Here is a 22,717-nt window from a genome sequence, read left to right as displayed (position 1 = left end):
AAGGTTGTCAAGTTACGTCACTTTTCTCCCGGAAGAAGTATTTAATCTTCTGGAAGCACGGTTAGAGGAAATTTTTACATTATTTTAAAGCACTCATTGATATCGATGACTTTTATTCGAAATTATTTTCGAAAAATGTACGCAACGAAAGTTCTAGGGAAATATTACTTCAGTAGTGTCGGTTCGAAGATCATGTCTGATCAAAGGCGGTACCTATCTCCTTAAGATTCAATTACCTCTTTTATACTTTGTCTTGTTTAATAACGATTATATAGGATCTGTAATAAATTGTTTGGAATTTATTATTAATTCTATTCAAGGATATCGAGTTACATCACTTTTGATTTTCCCGGAAGAAGTATTTAATCTTCTTAAAGCATTGTTAGAGGAAATATGTACATCGTTTTAAAGTACTCATTGGTGTCGACAACTTTCATTCGAAATAATTTCCAAGAAAATATATACATCGAAAGTTACAGTTAAATATTGGCCCGGTAATGTCGGTCCGGAGATATGTCTGACTACAAACGATGCAACTCTTACTTTCTCGCTTTCACATTTCCCTCTTTCGTTTTCCAAGTGTCAATAACGATGTGTACAGAGTTTGTGATAACAATTTTTGAATTTATTATTAATTCTATTCAAGTTTCCCAAGCTGGACCACTTTGGTCTCTTTTAGTAGAGGTTAGGGAGCATTTTCGATCGAATTTCTCATTTTTCCTCCACCTTTTTGTATTTGGCTCGGTATATTCATGCGGAGAAACCTCGTTTGCATTGAATTCGTTGAAATCGGAGCGATAAGATTTTGATCGAACGATTCGCGTGTAATCGAATCAAATTGAAACGGCGCGTCAAACCGGAAGCGGCGTGCAGCGCCACAGCGCGCAACGAATGGAAAGCAAATTCGGCATAAATGATTCCATGAGCTCTAACCTATTCGTGACGAGAACGTTTCGCATTTTCGAGGCTTTGAAAATCCGCGAATAGTATCGAACGGTTACGAACGGTTCGTGATGTTTGTTTCTAAACGAGTAATTAATTTTTTTCACGTTCGTTCGTTGAAATAATATATTATTTTCCTTCTATTCGAATGCACGGTAATTTCCTCGTTCTAATCGATATCGCTACCGTCATGGTCGGCGAAGTATCTTTCATCGACCACGTCGAGATTCATCCGTGCCCGAGCGAAAATCACGTCCAATCAGATTGAAGAGAAAATTATTCTTCTCTCATGCATTCGAATACAGCGCGGGCTGTGCCGATACGCGGCGAATTGGCTCGAATGAAATCAAATGAGGAGTGCCTCGAATATTTTTTTACGATCGAATATTGTTACGAGTACGGTTCCCCCTTCCAGTGTACCGAAAGGTACCGATAAAATCTCGCCACGACATAACCTCTTTAAATCGTCAACGTGACGAAACGTGGTCTCGTTTCGCACGAAAATAAATAGAGGTAATTAATTTTAGTCGTGCGGCACGAGTCAGAGAAACACGCAACGATAAGTTAATGCATTCGAGTTAATTGATTTTGCCTCGTTCGAAGTGGCTTCCCCTTTTAATAACGTAGTTTCTCATTGTTCGTATTGCCTTTGTAAAAAAAAATAAAGAAAAAAAAATGAAAAAAAAATTCTACTCGGGTTTAAAACGAATCTGAGAACGTTTAAGCCGTGAAGTCGAAGCGTTGCCGTTTCGTTTCGATTTACGTGATTTCGTTAAGTGCAAATGAGCCCTAAGGTCGCCTCGTAAAAATATTTGGCCGGGAAAGATATTCCCGGCCGGGCGATTCTTTTTGCCTCGCTTCATTTCACCTCGATTCAATTCGATTCCATTACCAGCGTGCATGCTCGAGCCGTGCGTTATTTAAATGTAGAGAAAAAAATCATTTCCCTCTCGCTTTGGCTCCATTCGATTCGATTCCGTTAACAAGGACCTCTGGCGGAAACGTTCGATTCCTTCGGAGAGCGGGAAAATAATACTAAATAGCGGTAAAAGTGTTACGCCAGATAGTAGTGGAAACGTTACCGGCAGAGCCCTCTGGAGGGTACCATTTTTTGGCGCCATAACCTCTTCGCTATCAGTTCGACAATTTACCCGGTTCGATTGTAACTGCTACATTGGAATTTCCGAACGATTTTAACGATGAATAAACGCTACGTATGACGCTAAAGAATTAAAGACACATAGACAATCCCGACCATTCCGGTTTAATTATTATGCGACAGAACGAATCTTGTATTCCCTCCATTATTCCATCGGCTACACGACGATTCCCAATGCTAAAATAAATGAAAGGAATGTACACATGTGAAACACGATGTACACCAAACGCGATGTAGAAAGCTCCCACGGCTAAAAAAAAATTACCGAATGCGTTCTGTGAAACGTTTCAGTTTAATAATAAAGGAACGTCGATTAAAAATCCCGGGTCAGCATGTTTATTTAATCAATTCGGTATTATTACTTTTTCAAAATTGAACTTTATTTCCTATATGTTACTTTGAAGATTGTTAAACGTATTTGCTCGGAACACAGCGCGATACGAGCGAGAGAAAAATTGTAACGACGTAAAATAAAATTAATTTTATCGAGGAAAATCTGGGAATATCGCAGTCCGGAAAAGAAACGCGAGTATAATATTTTTTTTTCATTTATAATATATAGCGTGAGAAAGTCTGCAAAAGAAATGTAGTGCGTTATGTTCGGGTCTCGGTGTCGTACTACAAAACGTAGAACGTTGAAGTAAATTTGAATATTGGTAGAAAAATATTTTTTTCAAATGTCCCTGGAATGGAACACTCGTACGTAATGGATTAGTAAACGCATCAGTTCGTCTATTTATTTTGTACGCGTCAATACGATCGCACCTGTTAACGATCGATTGAGTTATCGTCGAGAAGAAAAGAGTGATTCGAGAAACATTCGAATCTGTCAGCCATGGTAAAATTGCAATGCTTTCGAATAACGGGTACCGAAACACCGACGAAACTGTACGGTCTCCACGGTTGAAACATATTATATTATACGTCCGCGCGAAAAAGTCGAAAGGAGCCAACAATGGGACTGTTTATTCCGGTGAAATATTTCTGGAAGTTTTTGAAAAGTTTTTTGTCGTGCCGTTAATTCGAATAAAGGGATAGCGCAACGATGAAACACCGTGAAAAATACGTGTTACAAACATTTAACTTTCCAAGTAAAATACGCGGCCACGAAGTACGAAATAAAGGTTGGCGCGGAAAATTAATTCGGAAATTGTATTTTTTGCGGTAAATTCTCTGACTGTACGCACGAAATACTCTCACGAATAATTTTGTTATCTTTAATTTGATTCTTTTTTCCTTCTATTCCGGAATTGAAATATCTGGAGAACGAACGACGCAACTGGGAAGAATATTCCTCACGTTTTAATGATACCTCGTTTTCGTAGCCACATGTGTCGCGATAAGATCGTCAAATTGCAGGTGGTGACTTGTCTGTAATACTAATACGACACGTGCACAGATAATTCCGCTACGTAACCATAAACTGCGCATTTCATCTCTCTGAACGTCCTTCTACAAAGAGAAAATTGTGCCATTTTTTTCTGCCCTTTTTAGGTCCATACATTTCCTTGACCGGCGCTCAAAATTAAAATTCCACTCCCAACGCGGCGCACCTCATTTAGAGAGCGCAATTTTCACAGAATTTAATGTTTCATTATACATTTTTAATTACGCCTTTCGTCGACATTTACCCCATCGCCACTGTTTCTGTTGTTACGCGATGCCTCATGGAAACGCACGTATCTATTAATGAACGCAAATAAACCGTTCTTTTAATCCTGAGATTTATGATTCGATGAAAGAAAATGCGAAATAACGATGTGGAGGAGTATTTCCACTGTACGTAAGAAGTTTTTAACAACAGCTTTGGTTTGAAGCGTTTAATTTAGACTTTAACCATTTTGCGGACAATCAGGTATCCGAATACTCGTTTGTAAATTTCTTTAACAATCTTCCGCGTTTTTGCGTCAATTCATATCCCAAAATAAAAGTTTCTGTACGAAATTTTGAGTATCATCGTGATACTCGAAATTTATCATTTTTTTTTAGATATCGCACGCGAGCTTGATATTTACTTTGAAAATTCTTCTGTCGATAATTCTTCCATTGTTACATTCAATTACACACCTTTAGAAATTAAAAATTATACTTCACGAAGACACTCTACTTACTTTCAACGATAAAAATCTACAAAATATATTACCAAAATACACGTACTACTTGTACAAAGATCTGATTCGAACTGATCCACTTTGAGTTTCTAGTTCGTTTTGTGTATGCGCATACTTGTTTATACAAACAAGATAAGGTTCTATTTGTCGTTACATCAGACACAATCATCTTCGTAGAGAGTCAAGAACAGCATACATGAATTTAAATGACCCAGACGATTGACTTTAGCATAGAATTACATTGTATTTTCAGATAACGTTGTTTTTTATAAATCGTTGAAAACACAATTTGGTATATTGTAGGAAGAGAAAATTAAGAGTTTCAAGAGAGTATGAAAGTATAATTATCACTTCATATCTCGTGTATTGAAATAAGACGCATGGAATGAACAATTGAACTCCGATTGAACTAAAAGAAAGAAAAGGATTTCTTTACAATATAATAAATTACGATCGTTTTTATCGGTAAGGAAGAAAGTAACCAACATTTCGGATACAACTAGATTAATTCTCCCCCAAAAAATGAAGTTCAGTCACCGTAAAAATCATTTCCTCGAAACGTTCGTCTGTAATTGGTCGGCAACAACAATCTCCCAAAGGAACGGTCGCTGCGCAAGCGTAAAGGTTTGTTTTCACGTGACGTAAAATCGCGACTTTTAATGCCGCGACACACATTACGACTTTGCTGTGACAACACACGTGGTATTCGTTTGTAGTAACAACGTGACGTCAATTCGAGGGCTCTCGACGTTCTCAAAACCGCGATTCATCTAGGAAATAATAAAATGAATAGACAACGGAATATTTAAATTTTCGATGATAAACGAGGCATTCAATGTCACGGTGTTGCAGGTCGTGACTTTACGATCGCGCGGAATCGGATCTTATGATTCGTAGATGGAAACACTCGTCACAAGACCCCCATGGTAAAACTTCTCCTTTCTACGAGTCCCAAGCGCGACGGTTACTCGCCGAACAGTACCGAAAGCGGCCGAATACCACCGAGGTGTAAGTCGCGTGAGAAAGACTGAGAGGGAAGGAGTCGCGCGACGTACAGACGGGCGATCGTACGCGCGTGTTCGATCGCGAGATTCTTCCCCAGCTGTGAAGAATCGTTCCCGATCGAAACATTCGTAGGATCCGGTTTTCGCGACGAAAAACGCGGCCTGCGTGGCTGGATTGACCGCGAGAAACACCACGAGCCCCGCGGATGCCGTTCCCATCTCGGTATTTCCGACACGTGAGCGTTCACTTTTCTTACTTTCTACGAGCGTGACTCGCTGCCTCCTGTCAGTTTACCTTCGCGTACGTATCGCGTTATTGGATTGCCACTCTCTCGTTATTTAAAAAACGATCGAGGTCGTTCTCCGCGCGTTGTCCACCCGATTTCGGTAAATTTCGGGCAGCGTCCGCCTCGTAATTTAACGTTCCCTTCGGTCGCGTTTCACGGGTTACTTTTTTTTTGTCTTTTGGAATTTGGGGCAAGTGAGCGTTACTCGAAAGAGAGAGAGAGGGAGAAAGAGAGAGAGGGGGAGAAAGAGAGAGAGGGGGGATTCCTAGCGATGCAGCTCCGTACCACGAGTCACTGAAAATGAAAATTCTTCTTTGATACAGTGTCGGTGGAAAAGTGACAGGTTAATCAGAACACGGAAGGTAGGTTATAATCTTGCGCAGAATTTGAATCTCCGTACGGTTGCTCGGCAGGGAATTTTGTAGCGCGCGTGCGCAGTTTGTCCTACCCCTACCCTTACCCCCCGTGCCCTCTACCGCCGCGTGTCAACGGACCATCGAACTCGATAATTGCAAGAAATTGGAAATTACCACGGTAAACGAACAACCGTTATTCTTATCAGCGTGTGCAAACAATTAATTTACGACGTGTACGCGCCGAAATCTTTTACCTCCGGTCGTTGATCGCAATCGAAAATAGGCCAACGGTTTCGTGCGTCGAGTTTTATTTCAACGAGGGGGCAAATTGTCCGTTTCACGAAGACATTCGTGAAATTCGACGCAGACGGGCGACAAAAAAACGCTTTGATCTCGTCTCGTACGGGCACTATTTGAGGTCGAACGTGTGTTTCCACGTGAGCTGCGTGCGCTATAGTCTGTCCTCGTGCCTTTTCACAAAGGCGAAGATCGTTATTGTGTTTCGTCGGATCATGTTTTTTTGCAACGCTGTTTACCGTCGCCGCGAAAACAATAGTTTCCGATTTTCCGTTACACGGTGAACGTGATTCTTTATTTTCGTTAATTGCGCAAGTACGTTGCTCGAAACGCGAAAACTGGAATTACGTTATCCAGCTTCGCGTCGATATTTTTTTTTACCGTCGATTGGCGAAATTTCGAAGATAAAAATATTTGCGTCGATACGAGTACACCATTTGTAAAATTGGTAACATTTTTGAAAAATCAACAACTATCGTCGTCCCCGCTACTTTATATTTTATATGAAAAATGATTACGAACAGACCGAGCGAACACGGTTTTAAATATTTAAAATTATTCACGGGCATCGTTATTCATTTTTACATTGCCCGTTAATTGGTAATATATTTCATTTAAGGCTAGTACCAATATGACACAGTTATTATTCCAACTGTACATTACTTATTATTCATAACGAAGATTCTTAACGAAGAGATATTTTCGTTTCGATTTTCATCCACAGAGCTCGTTTTAAATTTAAATATTCCCTAACCGCGTATTTCTACTTAAATGAAAAATCTCCGAAAGCTTCGTAGCTTTTCCTTCTGCTACTTTTAAAGTTCAATTTTTCCCACTATTATTTCGAATCTTTGAATCTCGTATGCCTCGCGCGAGTTATTCGAAATTTTAAGTTCGAAATTTGAAGAGGGAAGAAAAAAACCGAAACGAAAAACCATATTTTCAGAATTACCTTTCGGTTCGTTAGCGGCAACAGTGGCCGCCATTCGTTGAACGTTGTTTACAACTGTGCACAATCCTCGTTACGAACGTATTCCATTCGTCTCATTGATTAAACAATTCTAATTGTTCGTAGCGATGGGGAACATGAGAAAGCGTTTTTCAGCAACGAGCTTACGTTTCGTTAATAAATGACCGCTGGTCGTCGAACGCTTTTCATACCCTTGACACGAATCCGATAAAACGATTACACGGTATCAAACCGGTAAACGCGAATAGGGAAAATACGTGTCACGCGAAACAGCACATTCCTGCGAGGCTGTGTATCCTCCGATCCTGCGTAAACTCAATTAATAATGACGTTGCGCGAAACGTGTCTGCGAGACGAGTTCCACGCTATTGACGTTTCGATTTACAATCGCGCAAAAACACGTAACCGCGCGTTTCTACAAAATCGGCTGCGAGCTGAAAAATCGCGATATTTCAACGGGGCGTGTTCGATTCGAAATTGGCTCGTTTCGCGTCAGCGACGATAATCGCGAATTACGTATTTGGGACTGAAGTTTCCAAGCGTTCTCGAGTGACTTGAGAAGGGAACTTTTTGGGTCCGTTTGGGACTCCGCGAGTACATTTGGTTACTGTTTGGGTCACTTCATTGATTGTTACTTACAATTAGAGGTTCCTCTGCGTAGATAAAATATGGGATTTTGAATATATGTATGTATTAGGTCATTTATGGAATCTTTAACGTATGTTGGATCACTTATGGGGTCTTCAATGTACGTTGAATCACTTGTGGGGTTTTCAATGTATATTGGGTCATTTACGGGGTTCTCAAAGGCTATTAGGTCACTCGTGAAGTATTCAATGTATATTGGTCACTTATGGGGGGTCAAAACGTATATTAGGTCATTTACGGGGTTCTCAAAGGGTATTAGGTCGCTCGTGAAGTACTCGATGTATATTGGTCACTTATGGGAGTCTCGATGTATATTAGGTCATTTGTGGGGTCCTTGATGCGTATTAGGCTACTCGTGAAGTCCTCGATGTACTGTATGTTGGGTGGCTTATAGAATCTTCGACGTATAGTATATTAGGCTATTTGTGGGATTCTCAAAGTGTATTAGATCACTTATGGAATCTTTACTGTATATTAGGTCACTTCGAGTCTTCAAGGTGTATTAGGTTACTTATGGTGTCCTGAAATTTTCTTAGGTCATTTATGGAGTTCTCGACGAATATCTGGTCACTTATGGGGCCCCCAATGTATATTAGGTCATTTATGAGATTCTTAACGTGTACTAGGTCATTTATTAGATTCTCAATATGTACTAGGTCATTTATGGGATTCTCAATGTATACAAAGTAATTTGTGAGGTTCTCAACGTATGTTAAGTTACTTGTAGAGTTTTTAATGCACATTACATCACCTACGAGGGACTGACCTCGCCCGTCCCCCTCCAATTTTGTCCCCCTTTTGAAGAATGTCAGAGCATAGGTCATGGAGTCCTCACTATATATTAGGTCACTTAGAGTCTTCAAGGTGTATTAGGTTACTTATGGTGTCCTCAACGTTTATTAAATCATTTATAGAGTTCTCAATGTATATCGGTCACTCACGTATATCAAGTTATTTATGAGATTCTTAACATAAAGTAGGTCATTTATGAGATTCTCAACGTATACAAGGTAATTTGTTGGGTTCTCAACGTATGTTAAGTTACTCGTAGTGTTTTTAATGTTTATTACATCACTTACGAGGGAATGACCCCACCTGTCCCCCTCCAATTTTGACGCCATTTTGAAGAATGTCAGAGCATAAGTTTCTTTTGGTATGTCTAGAATATAAGATATATTGGATTGTTCGAAAAATTATTTAGTTTTTTTTGGTGAAAATGAAACACGATTCTTTTTAGAATGTATAAACATTTTATTAAATTATATAATATTCTCCATTTTGGAAAACGAAATGACTTTTTGAACAACTCAATAGATACTCTATAATTTCAGAGCTGTAAGTAATAGAATTTCAATTTCCGATTATACAATATATATATAGTTACGTTAAACCATTACTGAAAAAATATTCATGCCAGTACGAAAAGTACATGGAATACCAGATTGAAAATAAAAACTAACAAACTTATACACAGTATCGAAGAACAGTGTCTCTAAGAAGTTGCAGTCAAGAGAAAAATGATACATTCGCGAACAATCTCGCGCACGCACGACAGAAATTATTTATATTTTTAAAATCATCGATCGTTTACATTCAATATTTTACACATTGCAACGGGAGTGAATTTTTCCAGCAGCCTACAAAAACACGTGCAAATTGGAGGAGGACAGTTTCGAACCTTCCCTCGTTAGAATTCATAGACCGTCCTGATTGGATAGACCGGTAAAAATTTTATCGAGTCGCGCCCGGTGTCAATACTTATAAAAAAAAACAATCTGCCGGCTACAGGTGGCAGCACCTATCGCTTGTTGAAATGTTCATTCAATCTCCGCGATTGCTAATAAAAAAAAAAAAAATTCAAACTTTCGTGCTCGGCATTGTTTTCCAAACCCCATTGTTTTTCGAGACCAGGGTGGTATCCGTTCGCGATTCCAGGTGTTAGTTCTCGCGTCTCGAAAGGATTGAAATTACCATAACTTCTGATAAAATTCCACCATCTGTCTCGAAAAGTAGCGTCACGGACTGCTATCGAGATATTCCGAGTACGAAAGTGTAAGAGAGCACTATGCCGTACGTTTCACTGAATATTATATATCCTAGACCGGATGGTCCCAGACATCCTAGGAGTCGCGACAGCGAAAGCTCGAAGAATTATAATATCTATTAAGAAGGTCCGAGGCTGCGGCTCAAAGGCTGCATTTCGAATACAGTTACGTTTCCCATGAATATGAATCCCGAATCACGTGCACGGGGAAAGCTAACATCGATGATCCCGAGACTTTCACGAAGAGATTTTTCTGCAGTGACCGAAGACGTTACTTCGGGACCCGAGGCACTCGGAACGCGGACTTTCTCGATCTCTTCCTGTCCACGGACATTTAAAACCTTCCACGACTCGTTATACAATTCCTAATGACATTGGAGAACGAGTTTAACGCTCGTTTCTGAAACCGGTTGTTGCTCAGGGTCGAATTAAAGGATTGGGCAACACGCGTGCGTGAAAGTCGTCAAGGTTGAGGTATATCTTCGAGCATCGATGCAACGACAGTTCCTCGTTGCGTCCATTGTTCCACGGGACTATCATTACCAGGAACACGCGTATATTTTGCATCGTTGATAATCCGACGATCGATGGACAGGCATTAGCGATTTTTCCTCGCGCAGATCGTTATCGCGTTTAACACTCGAGCGTTACGTATGTATTTAATCACCCGTCAGAGATCGAATCATCTCGTCGCGAGGCTCGGTGGAGGGCTCGAGGTAAAATTGTTCGGTCGAAATTATCAAAATATAATCACCGTCTTGCGGAAACACACCGGGAATGTAGGTCGATACGTCGCCCGGGGGATCGTAATAAATAGAAATCGTTGGACAGTACGACGACGTGATCGAGTAATTATGATACGCGGGTGAATTTCGCGTTCTAATTAATCTAAACTTTGAATTCGCTAATTGCGAACGATGAGTAATTAATACAACGACCGGGCAGGTAATCACGAACGGCGAGTAATCATGGCTTAAAAGTTAGTAAAGACCTAATTATACGGTGCGTGGTAGCTACGGAGGGAATGATTGAAACGACCGGTGGTGTTTCCCCTTTTCGGAATTCTCGTTTCGCGTAGCCGAGTTTCCGTAATCGTGTCGTTGGTCTGTTACGTATTTCAACGGATACTCGTACCAGGTAGAGGTTAGAGTCGAGTATCCGTGACTAGGACACATTCGAGACCAATTATCAATCGCGCGGCGTGAACACTCGCGACGAAACTTGCACAATGCGCCAGTTGAATGACCTGGTTTGCCACGGTATGAAAGGGGCATTAATCTCCGAAGGGTGAGCGGATCTCTCCGCATCTTCATTCGCTTGGCTGGCTTTCACTGGAAGATAGGCATAGGTACTTAATTGCAACCTTTCTCTTCTCGTTGCTGAATACCGAAGCACCTACTTATCTGTTCCTAATACGGCAGCTTTGTGGCGGTACGCGCGTTCGAGACCTTTTTCAACTCGAAACTACCGCGAAGAAATCCCAACTCGAATACCTTGTTTCGCGTTGTCGAAGTTCGTCGAGAACGGTCGAGGGAAGTCTACGTGGTAATGGCACGTTGCGCGCGCATCGGTACTCGTCGCGACGAATTCTGTTAGTAATAATATCGATAATGTTAATGACGGGAATTTAACGATAATAGTGTCGAGGAAGGGAATGTGATAATTTAATGCGTACTCTTCGGGTACTCGAAGAGCAAGTTGTAGGGAATTTTAGATAGTTTTTGTTGGATTTTCGGAATAGTCGAGTACTTGAGTATAGGAAGATCAAATTGAAGAATATTTGAATACTCGAGTACTTAGGTATACGAATATCAAATGTACGAGTGTACGAATACTCGTGTACCTGGGTATATGAATATTAAGTGCACGAGTTTCGAATAATCGAGTACTCGAATACTATAATATACACGTACTCGAGTAGTGAATACTCAAGTATCCAGATATCTATGCGTCCGAACGATTAAGTACTTAGAACTCTGATTATTCAAGTAGGTTAGTACTTAATTAGGTCGGTATTAAAGAATCCACGGTCCTACATTCAAGTAGGACAATACTACATTCAAGTACTCAAATACCAAAGTATTTGAACGATTAAGTACTTAGAACTCCGAGTATTCAAGTAGGTTAGTACTCAATTAGGTTGGTATTAGAGAATCCACGATCCTACACTCAAGTACCTAAATACCAAAGTATTTGAGCAATTGAATACTTAGAACTCCGAGTATCATGGTACTCGATTAGGTTAATATTAAAGAATCTACGATACTACACTCTAGTACCCAAATACCAAAGTATTTGAGCGATTAAGTACTTAGAACTCCAAATATTCAAGTATCATGTTACTCAATTAGATTGATATTAAAGAATCCACGATCCTACACTCTAGTACCCAAATACCAAAGTACTTGAGCAATTAAGTACTTAGAACTCCGACTATTCAAGTATCATGTTACTCAATTAGATTGATATTAAAGAATCCACGATCCTATACTCAAGTACCTAAATACCAAAGTACTTGAGCAATTAAGTACTTAGAACTCCGACTATTCAAGTATCATAGGTACTTGGTTGATACGGTCCTCAATTAGATTGATATTAAAAAATCTACGATCCTAGACTCAAGTACCCGAATACCAAAGCACTTATTCAATTGAGTAGCCAAAACATCGAATACTCAAGTATCTTCGTATCCAACCATCTCGGTATTAAACAGTCTACGTCAGAGAGTACGCGAGTATCCGAATGCTCGTGTAACTATCATAGAAATTAAACCTGATAATACGAATACAAGTTTCGCACCTCTGTATAACAATTTACACATTCAGTCGGCATTTTATACGAATTTCGTTACGGGACGGTGAAAGCAGTTTTCACAATTAATACACACCTTTTCTCACGCTAATTGTTGAACGCGAAGTTATTAAATTTATCCAGCCACTGTGTATTATTGTCCATTCGTACGCAACCACCAGTTATGCGAGTAACATTTCGAATGTAATTGGGAATATTTTAATGAAATTGATTTGCAGCCGGGGTTCCAGCCTTTCGCGCCATAACTTTGCCAGTTGCGAGGGTCCAATTAAAATTCTGTAATTACGGTAACTCAGCGTTCATTCATAATGATGTGCCGCGTATCGCGCGGGTTACTACTTACTTTCTCTCTACCAGCCCTCGGGACTTGAGTATTTCTTTTTTATTTCTTCAACGGACCGGAGGAATATACGCCGTTAATGCCAATATTTTTTACTTCTTGCTGGGGGCATTGTTCGAATCGGTTTATTCTTCGGGTTATAAATTGTTCGAATAGAATACGCCCCGAAGAATGTATAAGCAATGGAGAAAAATGGTCGTACCCCGTTCTAACTAAGAAGAACAATTGCGAATCAATACGAGTTGATAGTGCGGCGATTGCGTTGCGCTTTGTGTTAAGGAAAACTTGATACGGACGGGGATTCGATACGTTTCCAAGAAGAAAAAGTTTGTAAATTATTGTGCACCGATAGCTCGTGGTCGAAATTTTGCACGAAATTCGCGCGAATATTTCCCACCGTTGTTATACCAATCGCTATGAAAAATCGAAATACTAACGATATACTAACGAAATACTAACGATATTGACTTTCATATCAAACGATAAATGATCAATACCTTAAAGGAAATTCAATTCTCGTACAAAATGGTGCGTTACGGAGGTATAAATGGGAGAAAGAAAGGATCAGTCCCGGGTTAAGGGGAATGTGACACCATGAGTGAGGCAAGGCTGACCGAAACGTCTGACCCAATACGATTCTCAATTCCTTCCAGGTACGATCTTTCTTTCACTCATCCATTTCCGGTTTTCGAGTGAATCGAGGATCCCCGTTTTGTCACCGATAGCTTAATTTTTAGACCCACCGTGTTCCTCCGATCATTAATCAGTTTGGTCGTTTTAAAGTACACCCTTAGACAAGGGATGACTTTTCGCATCTAAATTACCGATAACGGTGAATACATGTTCTATATAAGTTTTGAAAATTTTTTTCCACTACTGTATAACAAATAATGCACCAATTCCCGCTTTAGAGTGACAATATCGAATTCTTCGATTCGCTTGAAAACGGGGTAACGATTTTGGTCTCGAATCAAGGCCAATAAGAATCCTTTTCCCCTGTAACTCGCGTTACATGAATAACAAATAACGCACTAATTCCCGCTTTAGAGTGACAATATCGAATTCTTCGATTCGCTTGAAAACGGGGTAACGATTTTGGTCTTGAATCAAGATCGATAAGAATCCTTTTCCCCTGTAACTCGCGTTACATGAATAACAAATAACGCACTAATTCCCGCTTTAGAGTGACAATATCGAATTCTTCGATTCGCTTGAAAACGGGGTAACGATTTTGGTCTCGAATCAAGGCCAATAAGAATCCTTTTCCCCTGTAACTCGCGTTACATGAATAACAAATAACGCACTAATTCCCGCTTTAGAGTGACAGTATCGAATTCTTCGATTCGCTTGAAAACGGGGTAACGATTTTGGTCTCGAATCAAGGCCAACAAGAATCCTATTCCCCTGTAACTCGCGTTACACGAACACAAGTAACAAAGTGGACGATTCCGTTGCTTGAATCCGGGGTGTAAAGATCGTCACCAGAAAGCGGGGAATCACTAGAGAACCTTAACGAACGTTTTTTTCGTTGATTTTCTCTATTCGACGCACACGTTGCGCCCCACTCTCCACAATCGTGTCTCCGAAGTCCAATTCTGGAACGAATTTAAACGTTCGGGAAGAAAAGAAATTTATCTCCTCTTTTTCCCGAGCAACGGTTTCGATGCTTCAAAGTTACCCGCTCCGGGCTCTCGTGTAATTAAAAAGAAACGTAAAAATGGTTATTTGGCGAGTCTCGAGGTGTACAAACGACGACATTCCGTGGGCGTCGTTGCATTTGTTATCCCGTGGTAGCGTTTGTTCGTTCGCTAAACTTGCTTCGTATATTTCTCGTTTATTCCGGCGACTCGCGTAACAAAGTAATTGTTCGCCCGAAAAGTTATGCCTCCTTTCTTTCGTATTCGAATCCCGTTACGGTTTTACGCAACGGGCCAATAAATCTTGACGGTCGGCGGGTCCCGTAAATCAGAAAAAATGGTTAGAACCACTTTAAAAATGGCGGGGAGGGGGTAGGAGTAGTGAGTCCGTCCTACGGTGCTCGTATCGACCGGTTAACGGTCGATTTTCTTGAAGGGTCGAAGAGAGTGTAGTTTCATCAATTTAGATAAATGAAATTACGCCCCGGTTCGTCCCTGTGCTATGCTTTTCGTGGCCGTTTTGTCCTCGGCGTACCATTGCTGTGAATTAAGTCAGCTCGGAGGGTCGTGGGACACCAGGGACGCTTCCCTTTCCTTTTCCCGAGACTTTTTAAGGCTTCGAGTATATTAAAATAAAGAGGGGCGCCGAAACAAGCCCGAGAATTTATAATAACACCGGCCGAGAATCGTTGGTAGCGTTTCAAGCGACACCGATAAGATAAATTACCGAGAGACACGAAGTGTTCGCGCATTAAAATTGCAGAAGGATCCACCGAGCTGCGAGAAATACTTTTAATATTGAAAAAAAAGCAATAAATGATATCCGGTCGAGATACCGAGTCCAAAACCAAGACAAATTGAAAACCTTGCTAGCGAAGTATCCGTATCGCTAACTTCTTTTCAAATATTCGTAGACCGGATGAAATATTGACCCGATCAAAGGCTTCGAGTTTTCCAACCGGTCGTAGAGGGTATTCGTTTTCGTTACTCTTCGCGAGGAACTTTGGCAAATGTAAAGTTACCGCGTAAAATAATTATTTCGTTAAATGAAATTCCGTAACGACCCTCCTACGGTACTTTAACCGTAATAGGCTTTGTCGCGGGATGTACGGGTTCGTACGGAGCCGAATTTAATTTTGATAAAAGAGGCTTAGAACGAAACCGGGTTGCTACGTTAAAGATCGTTTAAGTTGCACCGTTAAGGATACACGGGGCTGTTACTTTTCCGAGAATATGGAATCCAAGGGTCGCGATAAGACTCGCCATGATATTACCTCACGTCTCACCCATATATTCCTTATCGCTTCTTCGGAGTACCTTGCGAATCCTCAATTGCGGCTCTAAGAAGGTCTTCTTCCAATGGTCCACGCGTGGTGATCCATTCGCCACTTGAAAAGATAATCGTTAATAGCTCTTTTTCTTAACAACGGATCATCCCTTGGATACGGTTTTTTTCTTCTTCTTAATCCGGCAGTTGGTTCGCGTGCAACGCAATCCCTGTAGCACCGCGAAATACTCACAGTCCCGTAGTCGTTCAAAAGTACGTCCCGAGTCGCTGAACGTGACGTTTTATGTTTATTACGTCTTCCACCGTGGACTATTAGGGCCAGTGGGAGATTGAACAATTTTATCTGCAAGGAAATTGCACTCGTAGTCGCGATCGTGACGCATAAATTGCCCTGGAATTGAATAAAAAAGATTATCGTCTAGGGGTTTCGTTAGATCGTAATTTTTCTTCGAAATTATTAGAATGGTGCGTTTTTGTTGCATGTAGGTGTACGTTGGTCGCAAGAGGAAATGCAACGAAAATGAAGGAATGAGATAGAAAATAATAGAAAGAGAAAGCGGCTACAAAAGCCATGGGTGACGTAAAACGAGAAGGGGTGGAATTTTTTCGTTTTTATTCGTTCATTTTCTATGAAATTTCTTTTCCTTCTCGTCGTAGATTCGTGTTACTTTCTTTTAAAATATTACCGAGGCGGAACCAAACACGAGATAAAAATGTTGAAACTATTCATAAATATATTTAAACAGACGCTTGGATAAATATTCGAGAACTCGAGCACAGTAAATCCTCGAGTTACGTGAATTTTTATACGCGGGAAGTTTTTTTCGTCAAGTTTTCTTTTCGCAAAGGAATACATATAAATATATATAACAGTAATTAATTATTGAAGCTCAGATTGCATAGTAATTTTATTTGAGGAAAAAAGAAGGATCACTTCTGGTAGCAATCGACACTATTTACATTCTCTTTGTCCACGACGTCACATTCTTTTTAACTTTGGAGTAATCTTTGTCTCTCTCCACAATACACCATATTTCTATACTTGGACTTACGCGGAAAGTTCTTTTCATCAATTTTTCTTTTCATGAAAGAATTTATGTAAATATATTTAATTGTAATTAATTGTTGAAACTTAAATTGTGTACCAAATGTATTCTACGAAGAAAGAAAAATCACTTCCGGTAGAAGGCGATGAAGCTCACATTTTCTCTATTCGTAATATCACATTTCTCTTACCTTCAACAATTTTTCTTTTCACAAAGGAACACGTATAAAACTATTTATGTGTAATTAATTATTGAAACTTAAATTGTGTATTAAACGTAATTTAGGAAAGTAAAAATCACTCTTCGTGACATCACAATAAACCATGTTCCTATAATTCGACTTATTCAAAAATCACAATAGACCATATTCTTGTAATTCGACTTACTCGAAAATTATAACACACCACATTTCCATAAGTCGACTTACTCGAGAATTACAATACACCATATTTCTACAATTCGACTTCTCCGAAAATTACAATACACCACAATTTCTAAAACTCGACTCACCCGAAAATGTTCAAAACTTAACCACGCGAACCTACCGTACCCGAGTTGTCCGTGTCACAGTCTAAGCTTGTTTAGGCCCCGGGAAAATTCTCGAAATCCTTTCCCCCGCAATAGTGATCGAAGCCGTCGATCGATGGAGGATTCACCCGGGCGCGACGAATCATCCGGAACGATTCCTCGGATCGTAGTATTTTTTAGGTCGGGCGCGTTAGAAGGAAGCCGAAGGATCATTCGAGAATTTACGAGTACCAAAGGAAAATGAAATTGTGCCGGGCGCTTAGGTGTGCTCGCCGGTCCGGAAACCACGTTGTAATAAAAGGTACAATAAAACGGGCGCGATCTTCAGAAATCTCGTGGCCACGTAGCTCTCTCTATCCAGCCATCCAGGGGGATATGTTCCTCGTGGAAAAATTCCCGGTTCCCGTTCGAATATAATGTAATCGACGGAGAAATACGTGTCCCCACTTACGACGCCCGAGGTTTTATCGGGTTCTCGTTCCTTTGATAATTGAAAAGTTTCTCTCACGGAACCCCGTTTCTTGTTTGACGACGATTACTACGGTCGCCATTGGCGAACCACCGATCGATATTTGTTTAAGTTTTCTCGAAGCGAACGGAACGATTTTAAACGGCGATTATTCCCAGCGCAGTCCCTCTGCTCTTTGAACCGTCGTCGCATTCAAAGTTGATCGTGCGTGGCGAGCCTAAGGCCGCTTTCACACCACGCGATATCCGACTAATGACCCCCCGTTGGGAATCGAAATTACGTTCGAACCGTCCTCCGCAGTGGCGCCTCGTATTTCTATTCATTTAGCCATTGTACCGAAGTGTTCGTAACGTTTATCCTATCCCATGTGCTCGAAAATTTCTCCAACGAAAGATTCCCCTTTCGTCGCCCGATATCCTGATCTCTCGACTCTTAATCTGGTTAGTACTTTTTTTTTGTGTAATAGTTTACAAAACCCGCTCGATGATTGCATTTTTGCGCAAGTTGTTCAACGATCGATGCTGAGAGCGTTTAACGAAGCGGTGGGTTCAAAAGTCTTTATTACGCTGCGATAGATTTCTTTTTCTTCGAAAGACCAAGTATTGGGAAATTGATGTATTGAATGGAATATAATTTGGTTTTCAAACTTTCAAAGGGCCACTCTTTTCCACTTATCTGGACGATAAGGAAAATTTCTGGTGTTGATATTCGGTAGGTTCAACGATGCATGATGAAAATTGAACACTAAAGATATGTATTCCTAGAAAAAGATATTTAAATTCTCGTTTTTCTGGATTAATATTTTTTCTGTGCATCCAACTCGGATCCTGAGGCAATCCACTATTTAGAGATTGAAAATTTCTATTTTTTATATTCTCTAGATTTAAAGATGAAAATTAAACACCGAGGAAAAAGATATTTAAATCTTTGTTTTCCTAGATTAACGTGTTTCCTGTGCATCCAGCTCGAATCTTTAAACAACTCACTATTTAGAGATTGAAAATTCCCATTTTTTATATTCCCTAGATTTAAAGATGAAAATTAAACACCGAGGAAAAAGATATTTAAATCCTTGTTTTCCTAGATTAACGTGTTTCCTGTGCATCCAGCTCGGATCTTAAAACAACTCACTATTTAAAGGTTGAAAATTCCCATTTTTTATATTCCCTAGATTCAAAGATGAAAATTAACCACCGAGCATTTGTATTCTAAAAATAAGTATAAGTAAAAATACGTATTAGAAAAAGATATTTAAATCCACGTTTTTTCCGGACCAATATTTATTCTTCGCGTCTAGCTCTGGTCCTAAGACGCCCTCTTATCTGCGGATCACGCCCCCCATTATGGAAAACACCGCCATCGAGTGTCAAGATGTCCTATGAATCTTATGTAGGTCACTTGTTCCGTATGAACGGAGCTTAATGTCCCCTTTGTATTCCGGCAAACGCTTCCCACAGCCTGGGAAATGCATGAATGAAGTTCTCATCAGGGAAGTTAAACGTCGCGTTAAAAAGGTTCCGAAAATAAACACGAAAGAGGAGGGAGTATTGTTGAGACCCAAATAGAAGCGGTCGACCGAGCTGGTTTCAAAGCAAAAATCGGCACACAGCTGTGTAGGCGATAAACAGTGAAACATGAACGAATCGCACAGTTCCAGCGAAAACCTCGATTTATCTCGTTAGGTCTCATTATGTCTGTTTACGTTAACGCGGACCGTTTCTCCTTGTTGCTCGATACAAAGTAACAAATGCGTTACGCGTTCGAAGTACACGATGCGAAGTTAGAAATTTTTCTTCGTCAAATTAAGAGAAACTTCCGTGCTCGGATAACTTTTTAATAATTCTACTTACAAGCGCACGTAGAGATTAACTCGCGAGATGAAACACCGTTCGTACCTGGCTACGAATGTTCGAATTTCTTTCTCATTCGAGCACGTGGAACAACATTGTAGCAACTTTGTACATTTGGAAACGCGGAATCGATCTTCGAGAAGATTAAACGTTTGTCCAGATTGAGACATTTGTACGATAAATATGAAGAAATGTTCAGAATTAACGAACGAAATTAAGGACACTTGGGAACCGTGGGTGTTGGTCGGTCCAGTTGTAATCTCAGCAACTGGCATTATTCCACGAGATAGTTACTGTTAAAGTTAAACGTTTTAAGGGATCGGAGGCTGGGTACTTAACCGGTGGAATCTAGAGATTTTATGTATTGGATACGTGTCGCGTAACAAAATGTTCCTTGGCACAATGGACTGTATAGGAAACGTTTCGCGATACTTCATAACAGTTTGTAGCAAAGTAGCCAAAAAAGAAAAGGAAAGAGATTTAACAACAACGATAGAGGTATTCTTCCCGTCTTTCCTCAACATTCCTCCACATTGTATCTTCAGGATGAAGTTACCTATCGTAAAAACCATTTTTTCTTTTAACCCTTTCCACTCGAGAGGCGATTCTCCATCACTTAATTCGGTGTACTTTCTCCAATTTGGAAAACCATCGCGGTTTGGCATTGAAATTAAAATTCAATTACTCCTTTCTCGAAAGATGTAAACACATGAATATGAAACGTTGAAATGAAAATGTTCCGTTTGAAATTAATTACACGATTCGAAGACTTTCATCGAGGTACTAGTTTCTGGTAACAGAGAAGCTTCGAGTGTAAAGGGTAGAATCACAATTCTCGATCGACACATTTATTAACATCAGATGCACGTTTTAAAATTCAAACTTACACTCTCCTACGACCTACTGGAAAAATACGATAATAGATTCAGTTTCATTCCCAATAGAATAAAAACGATGCAAATATATAATTTAAAAAAAAAAAAAAAAATAAGTTTCCGATACAAGAAAAGAAACAAACGCACGATCGATCGCAAACCGAAGTATCATCAATTCACGATGAACCGATCAAAGTGAGATCTTTGATAAAAACAAACCAAGCTCTTGTACCCTGATTGGTTCTCCTATCGAACAATTTTGCCCCGTCCACGTTGTCAGGAACAAACTGGACGGTGTCTAATGACGTGGTAATTATTACAGGACCTGATGACGAAGAGCAAGCAGAGGAATTGGCGTCGTTTGCTGGCCGGTGGCTTGGTCGTCGTCGTCGTTCTCGGCTTGGTCGTTGCAGCGGCGATTCTTTTAGCCGGAAGCCCGGATTCCTCCGGCTCGAGAACGCCAGGCGCACCTGGTATTTCCCTCGAAGAATGGCTCAGAGGCTCGTTATCTCCTAAGAGCTTCAACGGCACGTGGATCAGCGGTAAATATCTTATATTTTTCTCGCCGAGATGGAACTGGCCTCGGGTGGACCACGTTCGACGAAAAATTGCGAATCGACCGCGGATTGGCCGACGTACGGAGTTCGGGGTCCCGAGCATCGTTTGTTGGAAAACGGTGGGACGTTTTTATCGATAAATGAGGGAATTCGAGCTAGACGGGGACAGATTAACGCTTCGGGCGAGGGAGATTCTGAGAATCGTCAATGTGCGTTATTTCGGTTCAGGTATGACGATTCGGACACAGTGGCAAAGTTTCGTCTTTCGTCTCGACTGATAATAAGTGTCTCGAAAATTGAATTCTGAAACCTCGATTATTAAATGTTTCACGATCTGGACTGTAATAGGGCTGTAACTTGGCTGTATAAATCCTCGAAGCTTTCACGAGCCGGGTTCTTGCAATTAAAACCGCCAGAGGTTTCCGGGTGCGAGTTATGTGTCTTTGAAATACGATCCACCGATAGTGGCTCGCGTCTCGCGGCTCTTCTTCGACCGAGTTCTACGCGATAAATAAATAAATAGTCTAACCGTTGATCGAAAAATGAGAGAAGAGGGTTCCCAGCTGACGTTCAAGTACCCGGGGTCATCGTCGAGGAAGTTCCAATGCTACTTTAGTTTTTCTAAACGTCTCTCCATGTTCCACTTATCCGGTGGAATACACTCCAGTGTATTCGTTCGTGTTTTGAGAGTACTGTCTGTAGATTCAAAAAAGTTTCTGGATTCCAAGGTATAAGTATAACTTGGAGAGGTATATTTGTACAACGAACTGGTACCGATTTGCATCTCGGTGTTATCTACTGTTCGTTCGTGAGAAAAAGGCTTACGAGTGTTTACATTCCCAGTCTAGTTTACAGTCTAGTAGATCTTCTATTGGGTTGTTCGGAAAGTGATTTTGTTTTCCAAAATGGAGAATATGTAATTTAATAAAATGTTTATACACTCTAAAAAAATCGTGTTTCATTTTCACTTAAAAAAAAACGAAATGACTTTTCGAACAACCCAATACTTTCATTGTTGCTTTGAGTCGCTGTCCTTGGTCAATAGTAGGGAAGTTAGTAGATTGTAAACTATAGTGGGGGTGTAAACATTTGTTAGCCTTTTTCTCGCGAACAGACAGTACTTAAGAATCCATTCTCGTGTCATGGATCGTTGATCTCCAAGTATGGAGTTTTAATAGTTGGATAAATCAATTAGTATCTCGTATGCGTGACAATTTGATCCTAAAGCTATAGTACGCGCGCAAAGAGATTACATTTGGAGTTACGATGTGTTTCATTCGTTCAGAGGTCTATTCCTCGCGTGCAGAACAGGTAGATGCTTTTTTTATTTTCTCTGGACGAATGGGACCAGCTGTAATTCCAAATGCAATCTTTTCGCGCGCGTACTGTACCTGCATATATCTTGCGCTCAGAAACCGCGAAATAGCCAGGAGTTTCTCCTGTCAATTGAATATTCGAATCGTATCAATGTCAAATAGGATAAACATTCTGGATCACA

At 40.4% G+C, this 22,717-nt stretch overlaps 1 protein-coding gene across 5 annotated transcripts in view; it reads left to right on the top strand.

The window, feature by feature from the left end:
* Window positions 1–22,717, top strand: part of LOC143145623 (venom dipeptidyl peptidase 4) — a 290,218-nt gene that overhangs the window by 19,919 nt on the left and 247,582 nt on the right. For 3 of the 5 annotated variants that reach the window (XM_076309552.1, XM_076309472.1, XM_076309383.1), the window contains one exon: window positions 20,985–21,204. In XM_076309552.1, coding sequence (XP_076165667.1) covers window positions 20,991–21,204 — 214 coding nt within the window. In that variant the 5' untranslated portion in view covers window positions 20,985–20,990. Of the gene's footprint in view, window positions 1–5,278; window positions 5,453–5,826; window positions 5,866–20,984; window positions 21,205–22,717 lie in introns of those variants that run through there. The other 2 variants (XM_076309213.1, XM_076309293.1) reach the window with 2 other exon arrangements.

Source organism: Ptiloglossa arizonensis, chromosome 1, assembly GCF_051014685.1.
Source record: "Ptiloglossa arizonensis isolate GNS036 chromosome 1, iyPtiAriz1_principal, whole genome shotgun sequence".
NCBI classification, from domain to species: Eukaryota; Metazoa; Arthropoda; class Insecta; order Hymenoptera; family Colletidae; genus Ptiloglossa; species Ptiloglossa arizonensis.
The sequence above is the reverse complement of the archived record's forward strand: the minus strand, read 5'-3'. Positions and strand labels throughout refer to the sequence as shown.